The following is a 15,758-nucleotide window of genomic DNA, read 5'->3' as shown; positions in this document are numbered from 1 at the left end:
TGTTCCGGTTTTCTCCCACAATCCAAAAACATATTGGTAGGATAATTGGCAGTGCATCTGCTATGGGGCCCAGAGCTGAGAGGGGCCACCTTCCCTGTCACAGTTAGATGTGTTATATACAGGGTGTAGCTACCATAGGTGCAAGGAGTGCAGCTGCTATGGGGCCCAGAGCTGAGAGGGGCCACCTTCCCTGTCACAGTTACATGTGTTATATACAGGGGTGTAGCTACCATAGGTGCAGGGAGTGCAGCTGCTATGGGGCCCAGAGCTGAGAAGAGCCACCTTCCCTGTCACAGTTACATGTGTTATATACAGGGGTGTAGCTGCCATAGGTGCAGGGAGAGCAGCTGCTATGGGGCCAGAGCTGACAGGGGCCACCTTCCCTGACACAGTTACATGTGTTATATACAGGGTGTAGTTACCATAGGTGCAGGGAGTGCAGCTGCTATGGGGCCAGAGCTGAGAGAGGCCACCTTCCCTGTCACAGTTACATGTGTTATATACAGGGTGTAGCTACCATAGGTGCAGGGAGTGCAGCTGTTATGGTGCCCAGAGCTGAGAGGGGCCACCTTCCCTGTCACCTGTTACATGTGTTATATACAGGGTGTAGCTACCATAGGTGCAGGCAGTGCAGCTGTTATGGTGCCCAGAGCTGAGAGGGGCCACCTTCCCTGTCACCTGTTACATGTGTTATATAAAGGGTGTAGCTACCATAGGTGCAGGGAGTGCAGCTACTATGGGGCCCAGAGCTGAGAGGGGCCACCTTCCCTGTAACAGTTACACGTGTAATATACAGGGGTGTAGCTACCATAGGTGCAGGGAGTGCAGCTGCTATGGGTCCAGAGCTGAGAGGGGCCACCTTCCATGTCACAGTTACATGTGTTATATACAGGGTGTAGCTACCATAGGTGCAGGCAGTGCAGCTGCTATGGGACCAGAGCTGAGAGGGGCCACCTTCCCTGTCACAGTTACATGTGTAATATACAGGGGTGTAGCTACCATAGGTGCAGGGAGTGCAGTTGCTATGGGGCCAGAGCTGAGAGGGGCCACCTTCCCTGTCACAGTTACATGTGTTATATACAGGGTATAGCTACAATAGCTGCAAGCAATGCAGCTGCTATGGGGCCAGAGCAGAGAGGGGCCACCTTCCCTGTCACAGTTACATGTGTTATATACAGGGTGTAGCTACCATAGGTGCAGGGAGTGCAGCTGCTATGGGCCCTGAGCTGAGAGGGGCCACCTTCCCTGTCACAGTTACATGTGTTATATACAGGGTGTAGCTACCATAGGTGCAGGGAGTGCAGCTGCTATGGGGCCAGAGCTGAGAGGGGCCACCTTCCTTGTCACAGTTGCATGTGTTATATACAGGGTGTAGTTACCATAGGTGCAAGGAGTGCAGCTGCAATGGGGCCCAGAGCTGAGAGGAGCCACCTTCCCTGTCACAGTTACATGTGTTATATACAGGGGTGTAGCTACCATAGGTGCAGGGAGTGCTGCTGCTGTGGGGCCCAGAGCTGAGAGGGGCCACCTTCCCTGTCACAGTTACATGTGTTATATAAAGGGTGTAGCTACCATAGGTGCAGGTACTATGGGGCCAGAGCTGAGAGGGGCCACCTTCCCTGTCACAGTTACATGTGTTATATACATGGTGTAGCTACCATAGGTGCAGGGAGTACAGCTACTATGGGGCCAGAGCTGAGAGGTACCACCTTCCCTGTCACAGTTACATGTGTTATAGAAAGAGTGTAGCTACCATAGGTGCAGGGAGTGCAGTTGCTATGGGGCCCAGAGCTGAGAGGGTCCACCTTCCCTGTCACAGTTATATGTGTTATATACAGGGTGTAGCTACCATAGGAGCAGGGAGTGCAGCTGCTATGGGGCCCAGAGCTGAGAGGGTCCACCTTCCCTGTCACAGTTACATGTGTTATATACAGGGTGTAGCTACCATAGGTGGTGGCAGTGCAGCTGCTATGGGGCCCAGAGCTGAGAGGGGCCACCTTTCCTGTCACAGTTACATGTGTTATATACAGGGTGTAACTACCATAGCTGCAGGGAGTGCAGCTGCTATGTGGCCAGAGCTGAGGGGCCACCTTCCCTGTCACATGTGTTATATACAGGGGTGTAGCTACCATAGGTGCAGGGAGTGCAGCTGCTATGGGGCCAGAGCTGAGAGGGCCCACCTTCCCTGTCACAGTTACATGTGTTATATACAGGGTGTAGCTACCATAGGTGCAGGGAGTGCAGCTGCTATAGGGCCCAGAGCTGAGAGGGGCCACCTTCCCTGTCACAGTTACATGTGTTATATAAAGGGTGTAGCTACCATAGGTGCAGGGAGTGCAGTTGCTATGGGGCCCAGAGCTGAGAGGGCCACCTTCCCTGTCACAGTTACATGTGTAATATACAGGGGTGTAGCTACCATAGGTGCAGGGAGTGCAGCTGCTATGGGGCCAGAGCTGAGAGGGGCCACCTTCCCTGTCACAGTTACATGTGTTATATAAAGGGTGTAGCTACCATAGGTGCAGGGAGTGCAGTTGCTATGGGGCCCAGAGCTGAGAGTGGCCTCCTTCCCTGTCACAGTTACATGTGTTATATAAAAGGTGTAGCTACCATAGGTGCAGGGAGTGCAGTTGCTATGGGGCCCAGAGCTGAGAGGAGCCACCTTCCCTGTCACAGTTACATGTGTTATATACAGGGTGTAGCTACCATAGGTGCAGGGAGTGCAGCTGCTATATGCCCAGAGCTGAGAGGGGCCACCTTCCCTGTCACAGTTACATGTGTTATATACATGGTGTAGCTACAATAGGAGCAGGAAGTGCATCTGCTATGGGGCCCAGAGCTGAGAGGGGCCTCCTTCCCTGTCACAGTTACATGTGTTATATACTGGGTGTAGATACCATAGGTGCAGGCAGTGCAGCTGCTATGGGGCCCAGAGCTGAGAGGAGACACCTTCACTGTCACAGTTATATGTGTTATATACAGGGGTGTAGTTACCATAGGCACAGGGAGTGCAGCTGCTATGGGGCCCAGAGCTGAGAGGGGCCACCTTCCCTGTCACAGTTACATGTGTTATATACATGGTGTAGCTACCATAGGAGCAGGGAGTGCAGCTGCTATGGGGTCCAGAGCTGAGAGGGGCCACCTTCCCTGTCACAGTTACCAGTGTTATATACAGGGGTGTAGCTACCATAGGCACAGGGAGTGCAGCTGCTATGGGGCCCAGAGCTGAGAGGGGCCACCTTTCCTGTCACAGTTACATGTGTTATATACAGGGGGTGTAGCTACCATAGGCACAGGGAGTGCAGCTGCTATGGGGCCCAGAGCTGAGAGGGGCCACCTTACCTGTCACAGTTACATGTGTTATATACATGGTGTAGCTACCATAGGAGCAGGGAGTGCAGCTGCTATGGGACCAGAGCTGAGAGGGGCCACCTTCCCTGTCACAGTTACATGTGTTATATACAGGGTGTAGCTATCATAGGTGCAGGGAGTGCAGCTGCTATGGGGCCAGAGCTGAGAGAGGCCACCTTCCCTGTCACAGTTACATGTGTTATATACAGGGTGTAGCTACCATAGGTGCAGGGAGTGCAGCTGCTATGGGGCCAGAGCTGAAAGGGCCCACCTTCCCTGTCACAGTTAAATGTGTTATATACATTTTTCGCCATTGGGTGGAACGTAGGGGTTTTTCAAACTCTTTCCTTGGGGACTGCAGTATATCTAAGTATGCCCTAGGACCTGCTCATTGTAGTGTGGTATAAAATGAACTGAAGGGCATTTTAATGTTATATAATATGAACCGGGTCACTGTAATGAGGCACAATATGAACAGAAAGCACTATATATCATAATGTGAATTGGGGGTACTGTGCGGCATAATGTGACTTGGGGGTACTGTGCGGCATAATGTGAATTGGGGTACTGTGCGGCATAATGTGAATTGGGGCTACTGTGCGGCATGATGTGTACTGGCAGATCTGAAATGTGACATTGGGTGAACTTAAGCACTACTGCGATTCTTAAAATAAACCAGGGCACTACTATGGGGCATAACATTAAATAAGGCTCCATTATGGGTCAGAAAATGAACTAGGGCACTATTATGGTGCATAAAATTGCCAACTGCTGTGGAGAAGTGTCTCTCTGGAACCATTGGGACAGGGGCCCCTTCAAAATTTTGCTATGGGGCCCACAACATTATGGCTATGCCCCTGGGCAGACTAGATGGGCCAAGTGGCGTCACATTCTGTGTTTCTATAGTTATCTTGCTCTGTAAGGAGAACCGCTATGTAATTATCTATAGGTGAAACAAGAGCGGAGTTTTGGGAATGTAAAGGAGTTGTTGGGCCTGGGTTGGACGTAGTGGGGCATTTTTTTCTTCTTCTGCGCTTGCGTCCAGATAGCGTGCGCACACAGCCGCAGTTGCGAATGAGGACTGTGGTTGTCTCAGTCCTTGCACATTAATGCATGGCTATACACCAGTAAATGGGCTTTGTAGCGGCATTTTCATAATGTCGCAGATGGGTGTATGCCCTAAAAAAAAAAACAGGCGCGGCTGCGTCCGCCCAGACAGCTGCCGGTGTCAGTCTTTAAAATGAGACATCAATCTACCTAACCCAAATTGTAAAGTGAAGTATGCCGTGTTCTGTTTTTGTAATCTGTTGCAGTAATAGATCACTTATTTCGCTTTTAAAATGCGAGACAGTTCCCCATTAAGGTTCTAGCAAAATCTCCAGGCACGTAGACTCACAGCCCTTATAGAAAGCTCGTTCTGTTACACGCCTCGTGCGTTACATGATCATGAGGCATCAGGTAAGAGAGGTCAGATTCTTGTCAGCATGTCCCAGCAAGTGACTGCGAGCAGACCTTCCATTTAAAGCGAGCGACCAGTTCAGTTGAATTAAATAGCCTCCGTAATCCTGGTTTACCTGAATGGAACTTTTCATGTTTATACAAGTTGCTGCAGCTTGCCTGCAGAATGCTGAACATATGGTATACTTGGGAGCTCAAATGTAGACTGTGCTAGCAATGATATCATATTGACTAATTACACTATGTCCTAAAAGACAGATAGATACACAGCCAGGATGTAACTGAGGGCTATAAATCTCCAGTCCTTTCCTGACCTGCCTTCCCTATAAGCTCAGTGTTTTTACATGTGGCTGGCACCCAATAACTTACCATTAAAGTCTTCCTCTGTACAGCATTTATTTGCCTAGAACAAGGTGAGGTGGTATCACCTGATACAGGACATATTTGAGACATGAGGCACAAGGAGGAGGTATTAGTGGTTTGCAGCGGCAGGCTGCATTCTGGTGACTATTGCTCCAGCCACACTCTGTGCAGATGATGGGTACACTTTAAGACATACAGTAGATGTTTAGAATTGACATTCCAGATTACCGTGGGGTTTGTGAGATACAGAACACAACGAACGCAGAATTATCTTGTCTCTACCTGCCCCTGTTTTGTCAGGGACTGGCAGCTTTCCCATAGGCTGGAAGTGTTGCTTGGTGTGGAATCACTGGTGCACAGGAAAGTGTAAAAGTAGTTCTGTGACCGACAGATGTGTCCTCATACATCTTTGCTGCAGTCACGCCAAATAAGCCCTCTTGGCACGCCAGGTCACGTGAGAATCTTCTAGCGTTAGGTGTCTTTTTTGCTTCCTTTTTCTTGCCGTCTTAGTCACACCGCAATGTGGCTAGGACGCACAACAAAACTGTGTTGATTAATTTGATATATGACGCTTGTTTATCTGTACGCGACTGAGTCTCTGCATCTGTACATGAAGTGATACAATGTAGCAGCCGCAGCTTTTTTCCAATACAAGTTCTGTTCTGCTCCGTATACAGACTCAGAGGTAAATTTACTAAGGCGGGAGTTTTTTTTGAATTGGTAATGTTGCCCCTAGCAACCAATCAGATTATATCTAAAATCTTCAAGAAGCAGCTAGACAAATGATAAGTAGAATCTGATTGGTTGCAATGAGCAAAAAAAAAATCCCATTTTAGTAATTAACCTCTCAGTCTCACACACTATACAAGTGTCACATATCACATTAATCAGCACAGTCTCCCCAAGTGTCCTAGTCACACTGCCACGAAGACGCATTTTCTGCACAAAAGAAAAAGAGTTGCATGATACACTAGCGGCCCACTCACACCAGGATGCTGGTCGAACGCTGAGGTTTTTTTTAAAGGCGTAAACATTTACAAGCCATGGTTTAGCCTTGTAAGATTACCCCTTTAAAAAAAAATTAATTCGGACCCCATTACATCCCACCCATTGTCCTAGTGCGTGCCCGGCCTAAGGGGGTCATTCCGAGTTGACCGCACGCTGCAACTTTTGCAGCCCGTGCGATCAACTAGACGCTGCCTATGGGGGAGTGTATTTTTGCGATCGCTTGTGCAGCCATGCTATGCTAAAAAAGTTTTGTGTAGAACAAGACCAGGGTAAGAGTTACTTACCCTGTGCGATGAATCCAGCGTCGCAGGTCCCGGAATTGACGTCAGACATCCGCCCTCTAAACGCCTGGACACGCCTGCGTTCGCCGCACCACTCCCAGAAAACGGTCAGTTGACACCCACAAACGCGCTCTTCCTGTCAATCTCTTTGCGATCGGCTGTGCGAATGGATTCTTCATTAAATCCATCGGTCAGCAACGAACCGCTTTGTAGCCGTACGACGCGCCTGCGCATTGCGGTGCATACGTATGCGCAGTAGTAACCTGTTCGCTACGCTGCGAAAAACAGCGAGCGATCAACTCGGAATGACCCCCTAAGTGTTTGCAAGCTGGAGAAGTGTCAGCTCACCTGTTTCCCATTCATTCATATAATAATCAGACGTCCCGTCTAGAGACCTCCCCACCTTTTCATTCCAAGATCTCCCTTCATTCCAAGATCTCCTTCCTTTGCAGGATAATACAATTAAACAACTACATTTATTTATGTGTGTTCCGACATTGCTTCCCCCCCATTTTGGGGCAGATGTATTAAGCCTGGAGAAGTGATAACAAAGTAATAAGTGAAAGGTGATGACACACCAGCCAATCAGCTTCTAACTGTCAATTTACATATTGGAGCTGATTGGCTGGTGCGTTATCACCTTGCACTTATCACTACTTTATCATTTCTCCACCACTACCACTTTTCTTTAAATAATTAGCTTTTGGACCACGGATCATCTAGAACTGCGTTATTTGTGCGGAGAAAAACCGCCTCTACATGTCATAAACCTCTCTGAGCACAGGATTATTGTACTTCTGAATGATGTCAAATAAATCTAGCGATAAGAGTAGACATTTATTAACAGATAAGCCTTAATGTCATACTCTGCGGTGCTACAATGCCTCAGCTGTGCAGCTGCAGTATATTAAACAAAAAAAGAAAATCAATGTAACTGTGTTAAGGGGAAGGATATTGAAGCACTTATTGATCATTTATTGGTTCTTTTACTACACGCATATTTATTTTACTGCAGAGCAGATAAGGGTGTATTGCAAGTCTATTAGCAAACCGTCATTGCTGGCTTCTGCTGAATGCAGATTGCTGCAGAGGTAATAACGGGTGATGCAGCATTTGTGTATCAGTCACCCGCGTACAGTGGTGGGCGGGCTGTCAGTTTCCTAGGAGCCAGTGACATGACGGAGGCTGATTAATAATCGTCAGGTGTGAGTTGCATTCATGAGTGTGAGTCATTGGCTCCTGGCAGATTGAGAGGCTTACGTGAATACTAGTGCAATCTACAGTATGGCTGCCCGCATGGTGCAACAGTGGCAAACGCAGGATTTGCATGGGGGGGTTTCCAGAACTGGGCGGAGCCAATCACGGGGGTGGGGACTGAGGTGACCCAGTATATGCTGGGTCCGTAAAACTAGTGTGTCTGTGTGTGTGTGTGTGTGTGTGTGTGTGTGTATATATATATATATATATATATATATATATATACACACACATATATATACAGTATACATATATCTACACACACACACACATATATATATATATATATATATATATATATATACACACATACATATACACGGGTGGTCTTCAGTATGCCGGCGGTCGGGCTCCCGGCGACCAGCATACCGGCGCCGGGAGCCTGACCGCCGGCATACCGACACTTATTCTACCTCGTGGGGGTCCACGACCCCCCTGGAGGGAGAATAGAATAGTGTGGAGCGCGTAGCGTGGCGAGCGCAGCGAGCCCGCAAGGGGCTCATTTGCGCTCGCCACACTGTTGGTAAGCCGGCGGCCGGCCTCCCGGCGCCGGTATGCTGGTCGCCGGGAGGCCGGCCGCCGGGAGATCGTAGTGAACCCATATACACATATACATAGCATATTAAACATGCATACATATATATATATATATACACACACATACAGTACACATATATATACACATGTATATATATATATATATCATATGTGTGTGTGTGTGTGTGTGTGTGTTTATATGTATGTATGTATGTATGTATGTATATACATGTGTATATATGTAGGCACATGGATATATATGTACTATAATTAAAATAAAGTAAACTTTTATTGCACTTGCAAGTGCCACCAGGAAGACAGCAGGCTGCAGAGGACGCTAGACAGTCATTAATAATACTCATGCAGCTAAATTTAAAAAAAAAAAAAAAAAAAAAAAAAAAACATTTTTTTTTTTTTAGTGGAGGGGGGTTTCTGGGTACTCGGAAACCCCCCCTGGGTGCGCCACTGTGCAAGTGACAGGCCCCCTTTAAACTGAGCGGCATAATAAAATACAGTGGTTTGTTTAGAGGTGCACCCAGCTCTTATATGCATGCTTAGAAAACTAAACCTGCTGGAGCTTTAATGCAGTATTTTAATGTATTTCTACTTTTCTCCTAGGTAAAGATGAGCCTTCAAGCTATATTTGCACAACATGTAAGCAGCCTTTTAACAGCGCCTGGTTCCTGCTTCAGCATGCTCAGAACACACACGGATTTCGCATCTACTTGGAGACCAGCCCAACTAGCAGTTCCCTTACGCCCCGAATTACTATCCCCCCGCCTCTGGGTCCGGAGTCTGTTGCACCGTCCCCCCTGATGAACTTCCTCGGAGACAGCAATCCCTTTAACCTTTTACGAATGACTGGACCCATTCTGCGTGATCATCCAGGCTTCGCCGAGGCTAGGCTGCCAAACACCCCACCGCTCTTCAGCCCGCCCCCTCGCCATCACCTGGACCCGCACCGCCTTAGTGCCGAAGAAATGGGGTTAGTTGCCCAGCATCCCAGTGCCTTTGACAGAGTTATGCGTCTAAATCCAATGGCAATTGAATCTCCAGCAATGGATTTTTCCCGAAGGCTAAGAGAACTGGCAGGAAATAATTCCACTCCTCCTCCGGTATCTCCAAATCGCGGTAATCCTATGCATCGCCTACTAAATCCCTTTCAGCCGAGCCCTAAATCCCCTTTTATGAGTACTCCACCGTTACCGCCAATGCCCCCAGCCAGTACCACACCACCACAAACCCAGGCTAAAAGCAAGTCCTGCGAGTTCTGCGGCAAGACATTCAAGTTCCAGAGCAATCTTATAGTTCACCGCCGCAGCCACACGGGGGAGAAACCGTATAAATGTCAACTGTGCGATCACGCATGCTCGCAGGCAAGCAAGTTGAAACGCCACATGAAAACTCATATGCACAAAGCCGGTTCAATGACTGGCAGGTCTGACGACGGACTGTCAGCTACAAGTTCGCCAGAGCCGGGCACTAGCGAACTTACGGGAGAAGGAGGGAAATCCAATGAAACAGATTTTAGGAATGAAAGCGACCCTTCCTTAGGCCATGACAATGAAGAAGAAGAGGAAGAGGAAGAAGAAGAGGAGGAGGAACTGGAGAATGAAAGTAGACCAGAGTCAAGCTTTAGTATGGACTCAGAAATAAGCCGCAATCGAGAAAATGGCGCTAAGGCTATCCATGACGAAAAGTCCCTCGTCCTTGGTAAAGTGATGGAGAATGTGAACATGGGGAACATGCATCAGTACAATGACATGCTCAATGACAAACAGAAGAGAAGTCACTTTATGAAACGGTCTGATCCAAGAGACTTATGTCGGAGAATTCCCGGTGATGAAGATGGGGTTGAAAGAGAAATCATCCGAAACGAAGAGGGGACAATCAACGGAAGAAATTTTGGCTCAGGTGATCCCTTCCCAGGCCTGTTTCCTCGAAAACCAATGCCCATCTCCGGCTCTGGCCTAAACAACTCATCGAAAAGGATAAAAATTGAGAAGGACTTAGATTTACCACCAGCGACGATAATCCCTACAGAAAACGTTTACTCACAGTGGCTGGTTGGATATGCAGCATCTCGGCACTTCATGAAGGATCCATTCCTAGGATTCTCAGACTCCCGACAATCCCCCTTTGCAACGTCTTCTGAACACTCTTCAGAAAACGGAAGCCTGCGTTTCTCCACTCCACCAGGTGACATGCTGGACGGGGGTCTCTCAGGGCGGAGTGGGACAGCCAGTGGGGGCAGTACACCTCACATCAGCGGACCAGGCCCTGGTCGACCCAGCTCAAAAGAAGGGAGGAGGAGTGATACATGCGAGTTCTGTGGCAAAGTATTTAAGAACTGCAGCAACCTCACTGTCCACCGTCGGAGCCACACTGGGGAGCGGCCTTACAAATGCGAGCTCTGCAACTACGCATGCGCACAAAGCAGCAAGCTGACGCGCCACATGAAAACACATGGCCAGATAGGTAAGGAGGTGTACCGCTGTGACATTTGCCAGATGCCCTTCAGTGTTTACAGCACCCTGGAAAAACACATGAAAAAGTGGCACGGAGAACACTTGCTGACAAATGACGTGAAAATTGAGCAGGCAGAAAGAAGCTAAGGCCCCTATATGGGTTAAATCAATTTAATTTGTACAGATTTAACTATTGCCAACTGAGAAAAGCTGACCTAACCTGCCTTCTTAAGCATAACTTAGCGTAAACATGTTACGTGTCGCAAAGTGGCACTTAAAATATAACCTGTGTCTGCAGTTCTTTTAAACCTGAGGGTTGAATAAGGCAGTAAAAAAATTGTGGAGCCTTTTAACTGTGCAATAATTTCTGTATTTATTTGGGTTTTATTTGTCATTTTGGCATGTGCAGGTACTTTTTTTTATTTTAGCTGTTTTAATTTTTTTCCATTTTTTTTAAAATTATTATTACTGTTTATTTTTTTTATTTTTTTTTATGCGCATCCTTGTTAAAAACCCTTTTGTGCTGCAGGGACCAGCAACTACCCCACCCATCCCGTTAGTAGCCCCTTTTGTCGTAGTAGTGGAGAATTGTATCTTAAATTATCATTTTGGGCTGCTACATTTTTGGAATTTAAGCTAAACCTATGTAATTTCTTGCAAAGAAGCCATCAGCTATTTTATTTCAGTTGTTACTGGTTTCCCATTTATCTTGCCATTTCTTAATAGATGGGGTCAGAGATATTTACACAGCGGATTACAATCTTTAAAATCTTAGCACTTAATTATATTGCATAGTAGGGTCTCACGAGCAACAGATAAAATGCAAGCTAAAATTTGAGTACCTTTATACTTGAGAATCTTGAGTGTGTACATATAAAAGTAAGGAAAGTAGCATTAAACAAGATCCCCCCCCTTTATTTTCCATTCAATCCTTAACTTCCCATATACAGCAGGAGTACAGTGAGAGAGGCGTGCTTTTGTGTCATGCTCCCCAGTCTGATTGCAATCTGCTATATATATATATATGTATTAAAATATATATATATACATAATATTTTTTGCTGCTTAAGTGTCCTGCAACACCCGGCTCTAAGAGCATTAGGTCACTCCAGCGAGCAAATGACAAAAAAATAATAATAATAATTTTTTAAATTACAAAATGAAAAAAAGCACTGTTAACCCTTTAAACACTGAATACACCTGCAGTGTTTTGCAGTTCTCTCAGTGCTAAAAGGCTGAAGGGTCATCTCTGCCGTTCAATCTATAACATTATGTCATTGTCATTGGTTGCTGATTGCATATATTGTGGACTATGAATTGAAAATGTTATTTATTTTTAAATAATGAAAGTTCCAATAATGACACCTGCTTTTAAGATCCTTCTTCCATTTTTGTTTTCTTTTCTTTTTTCTTGGCGTGCACCAGGAGGACAGCAGAGATCAAAAGGTTACCCATTTTAATTTTGTTGACCGCACTTTAAAACTTGAGTTTCTGTTTTTCCATGGCTTCTGAACAAGAAATTACAGCCTATTCTCCTACGCAACCCGATGGTGGGTTGAAACTCTATAAGGGAACACCTGAGATTAAGTGCCAGTGTTGCTAAGCATGGCATTCACAATGCTGGCACTATAAAAAGATATATATATATAATTTATTGGACGGTTTGTCTACTGCCATTCGATTTTTTTGTGAGTGCCTTGAAAACTGATCTTCCTATGTGAGTCTCTTGAGACAAAAATGCAAAACAGTTTTTGTGAAACAAAAAAAAAGGACTTTAAAAAAAAATAGTAATACAAGAAAAGTACATTTCTTTTACAAAAACAAACAAAAGCCACATTTTACTTATAAAAAAAAAATTCTGGTTGACGATAGTGGACACAATAATGCCATAAGACCCAATCTAACGAAGATGTTTACTCAGCACAAGTTTGAACCTTCTCTAGCTGATTTATTGTCAGCCTTGTTTCTTTTCAGGACAACGCTGCTTAGAAAACGGAATGAAAATTATTTACTGCTGAATTGAAAATGAAATGACACAACTTACCAGTTATCGTTGAATGGGGAAAAAACAATTCAGGAACAACGGCTATTTTTTTTTTTAATTATTATTATTTCAACGTTAAATTTAGTGCACTCTGTCTTAAAATACGTTTACAGTATTCAATACGTACAAGGGTAAAAAAAAAGAAAAGAAAAAGAAAATAAATAACTGTGTGTATGTGTGTTTGGACGATCATTTCTTTTTCAAAGTTTGCTTAATAGGTTATAAAATGCCATAATGGACATATGTATATTGTTTATTTTATTTTTATTTTATTTTTTATTTTATTTTTTGGTGACGGGGTTTTAGTATATATTATATATATTAAAATTTCTTGATTACTGTAAAAGTGGACCAGTATTTGTAATAATGGAGAATGCCTGGGCATTTTACAAAACCAGAAAAAAAAAATCCTTGAAAAATGTTGCAGTAAAAAAAAAACTTAAATGGTGGGTCTATAACATTGTTCTTGTCACTGTAATTGTAAAGTCTGAGTTTTAGTACTTATTTTCCTGCCTTGGGTGTTATTTTTTTTTATTTCAAACTGTATAGAAACTTGTATTTGGGGATTAAAAGGTGATTGCTACACCAGTAGAAAAAGTGAGTAGAAAAAAAGTGCTTAATATTGTTATTGCTTTGCAGAAAAAAAAAATACGTTTCTGAACTGTGCTTAATTTTCTTCCCTCTCCCTCCCGCCCCTTCCCCCTTCTGGAATGGTTATTGATATTGATTGGTTCACATGATGTAGGCACTTGCTGTATTTTTACCGGAGCTTGTAATTTTTTAACTGTACGCTTGTCCTTTTAAAAGGATTAAATGTACCTTTTTGTTAGTGAATTTGAAAAAAAATAAAATAAAAAAATAAACAGACTGCCATAATATATTTTTTTTTAATTTGGCAGGATAAAATATAAAAAAAAGGGAGAGAAAAAAAAAAAGAAATTTGTAATTTAAGTCCTTACTGTACATAAAATAATAAAAAAAGAAGTTGTTTGTCAACTTCTGGGTAATTCAAACAAAACAGCTTCAATATTTTGTTCACCGGTAATTTTAGTTGTACATTCTTTTTTTCCCATGATCAGCCTACAAAGTAAGTACTGTTCCTACAGGGATGTAACAAACTCTACGGTGCCTGGACCTTGTATCAAGGCCGCAGCAGGTATTAACTAATTGGTACTTAATACCCATGTAAAATAATATCAAAGTTTTTGTATAAAGACAGGAACATTCCACATACCTGTAAGGATTCCAGGAAAGCCTCTTATAGAGCGTTATTCTCAAACCTTCCACCTTATCCTTTTTCCCTATATGTTGTACTGAAATAACACAAACTGGTTAAATGATAATGCAGAATCAATTGTATAAATATGTTTTATGGTCCAGGCACAGCCATCCCCTGTCAGAACAGGACCTAATATGAACCCCGGTCTTGCCAGCCCATTAGTGTCTGCTTTGCTCGTCACTCCTTTTGTACATTCCATAAAACTCCTGAATGTTTGATGGGCTGAGATGAAATTCTGCTCCTTTCCCATAATACCGTAATTCTGGGAACATTAAATTGCAACCTAGATTCCAAAATGTCCTCCTCGCAGACGCAGATAAAAAGAAATATAAAAAAATCATGCCACAAAACATTTAACATCCTGGGAAGCAGTGCCTGATGAAAAGCCCATGGGGTTCTGGGTAAGATACTACTTTGGGCCCCCGTGCCTCCTGCTGTTTGTCCAAGATAAAAAAAAACAGGTAGCAATGCTGGTCCCACTGGCCCTAGGCAGGAGCCTAGGTTGCGGATTAAATGATCAAGCTCTACTAGATACATAAATCAAGTCATTAAGCTCTAAAGTAACGTTCTATATAATGTATAAACTTCACCAGCAATTGCATAGCCCCTTTATGGCCAGCGTGTGTGCATCACACTGTACACCTCAATAGTAGAGTGTTCCTTTAGGTCAAATACATACAACAAGCACAATTATAACTTTTTGGGATTACAATTAAATAAATGACCCCAACCGCCATGACCCCTGAGACCAAAACACAAGCACAATCTGCAAGCTCCCGTTCCGTAGCGCTCTCCCTCTGTCTGATTTTTTTATTTCCTTTTTTTACGGTCATCAGCATTTCATCCCAGCCCACGGTAAAAGACAGTCCGCCATTTTGTGTATTGCAGGCAGCCTCATCATATTGGTGCTCTTTGTATTTTCAGAACTGCAAAGCAAAATTAAATGTCAATTAAGTTGTTTGCATTTGTACGGCAAGGCAAAATATTTTTATTACCTTTTTCTATTATTGTATGAGCTTTTGTTGTTTTTGGAGGTTTTGTCTTTTACTACAAGTTTGAAACTATTTATTATTGCTTGGTATTTGCGCTCTGTTTGAAAAACGAGCACTTTTTTTTTTTTATTATTATGGATAAAATGTTGGGAGGGCTAGAGGTCTTTCCAACATGGCTAGGTAAAATATTTATTGTTTCTTTAATCTATCTGTACAAGAGAATATGGTCTTTCTTTACCGTACTGTCTCATTGTTGAGTTCAGCATGTGTCTGCCATTCCATTTGTACGCTCGTTAAAACAAAGCTTGTTTCAGTTTTCAAGTTATAAAAAAAGAAAAATAAATTGGACATTAAACTTGATAATCTGACAATTCTTCCTGTTTTGTTTTGTCGCTGGGATATGAATGTTTAACTTTTTTTTTTTTTTAATGGTTCATGATCAATAAAAACATTTAGCACGGTGTGGAACGGAGAAATGCCTTAAAACGCTGCCTGCTGAAATAAAGTGTCACACTTTGTGGCAAACGATTCTGTGATAAAGAATGGAAAAAATCCCCTAATTTCTAACTGCTAATTATGTACAGTTTGACTTCAGCGTTACTTCTTTTGTGTGAATATATGCTGTTTAATCTCGGTTCACGGCATTAAGCTGCATACTATTTCCAATGGGGGAATGGCACATACATATAGTGGGGGTCTCTTTCCCTGAGCGTCTATAACACT

The 15,758-nt window shown here is 44.0% G+C and overlaps 1 protein-coding gene across 6 annotated transcripts in view; it reads left to right on the top strand.

Annotated features, from left to right (window-relative positions):
• Window positions 1-15,398, top strand: part of BCL11B (BCL11 transcription factor B) — a 108,873-nt gene extending 93,475 nt beyond the window's left edge. For 4 of the 6 annotated variants that reach the window (XM_063948458.1, XM_063948461.1, XM_063948462.1 and 1 more), the window contains exon 3: window positions 8,871-15,398. In XM_063948458.1, the coding sequence (XP_063804528.1) occupies window positions 8,871-10,867 (1,997 nt within the window). In that variant the 3' untranslated portion in view covers window positions 10,868-15,398. The remainder of the gene's footprint in view (window positions 1-8,870) is intronic. The other 2 variants (XM_063948459.1, XM_063948460.1) reach the window with 2 other exon arrangements.
• Window positions 15,399-15,758: the final 360 nt, after the last annotated feature.

The sequence above is a fragment of the Pseudophryne corroboree genome, chromosome 12 (genome assembly GCF_028390025.1).
Source record: "Pseudophryne corroboree isolate aPseCor3 chromosome 12, aPseCor3.hap2, whole genome shotgun sequence".
Lineage (NCBI taxonomy): Eukaryota > Metazoa > Chordata > Amphibia > Anura > Myobatrachidae > Pseudophryne > Pseudophryne corroboree.
This window is presented reverse-complemented; position numbering and strand designations above follow the sequence as displayed.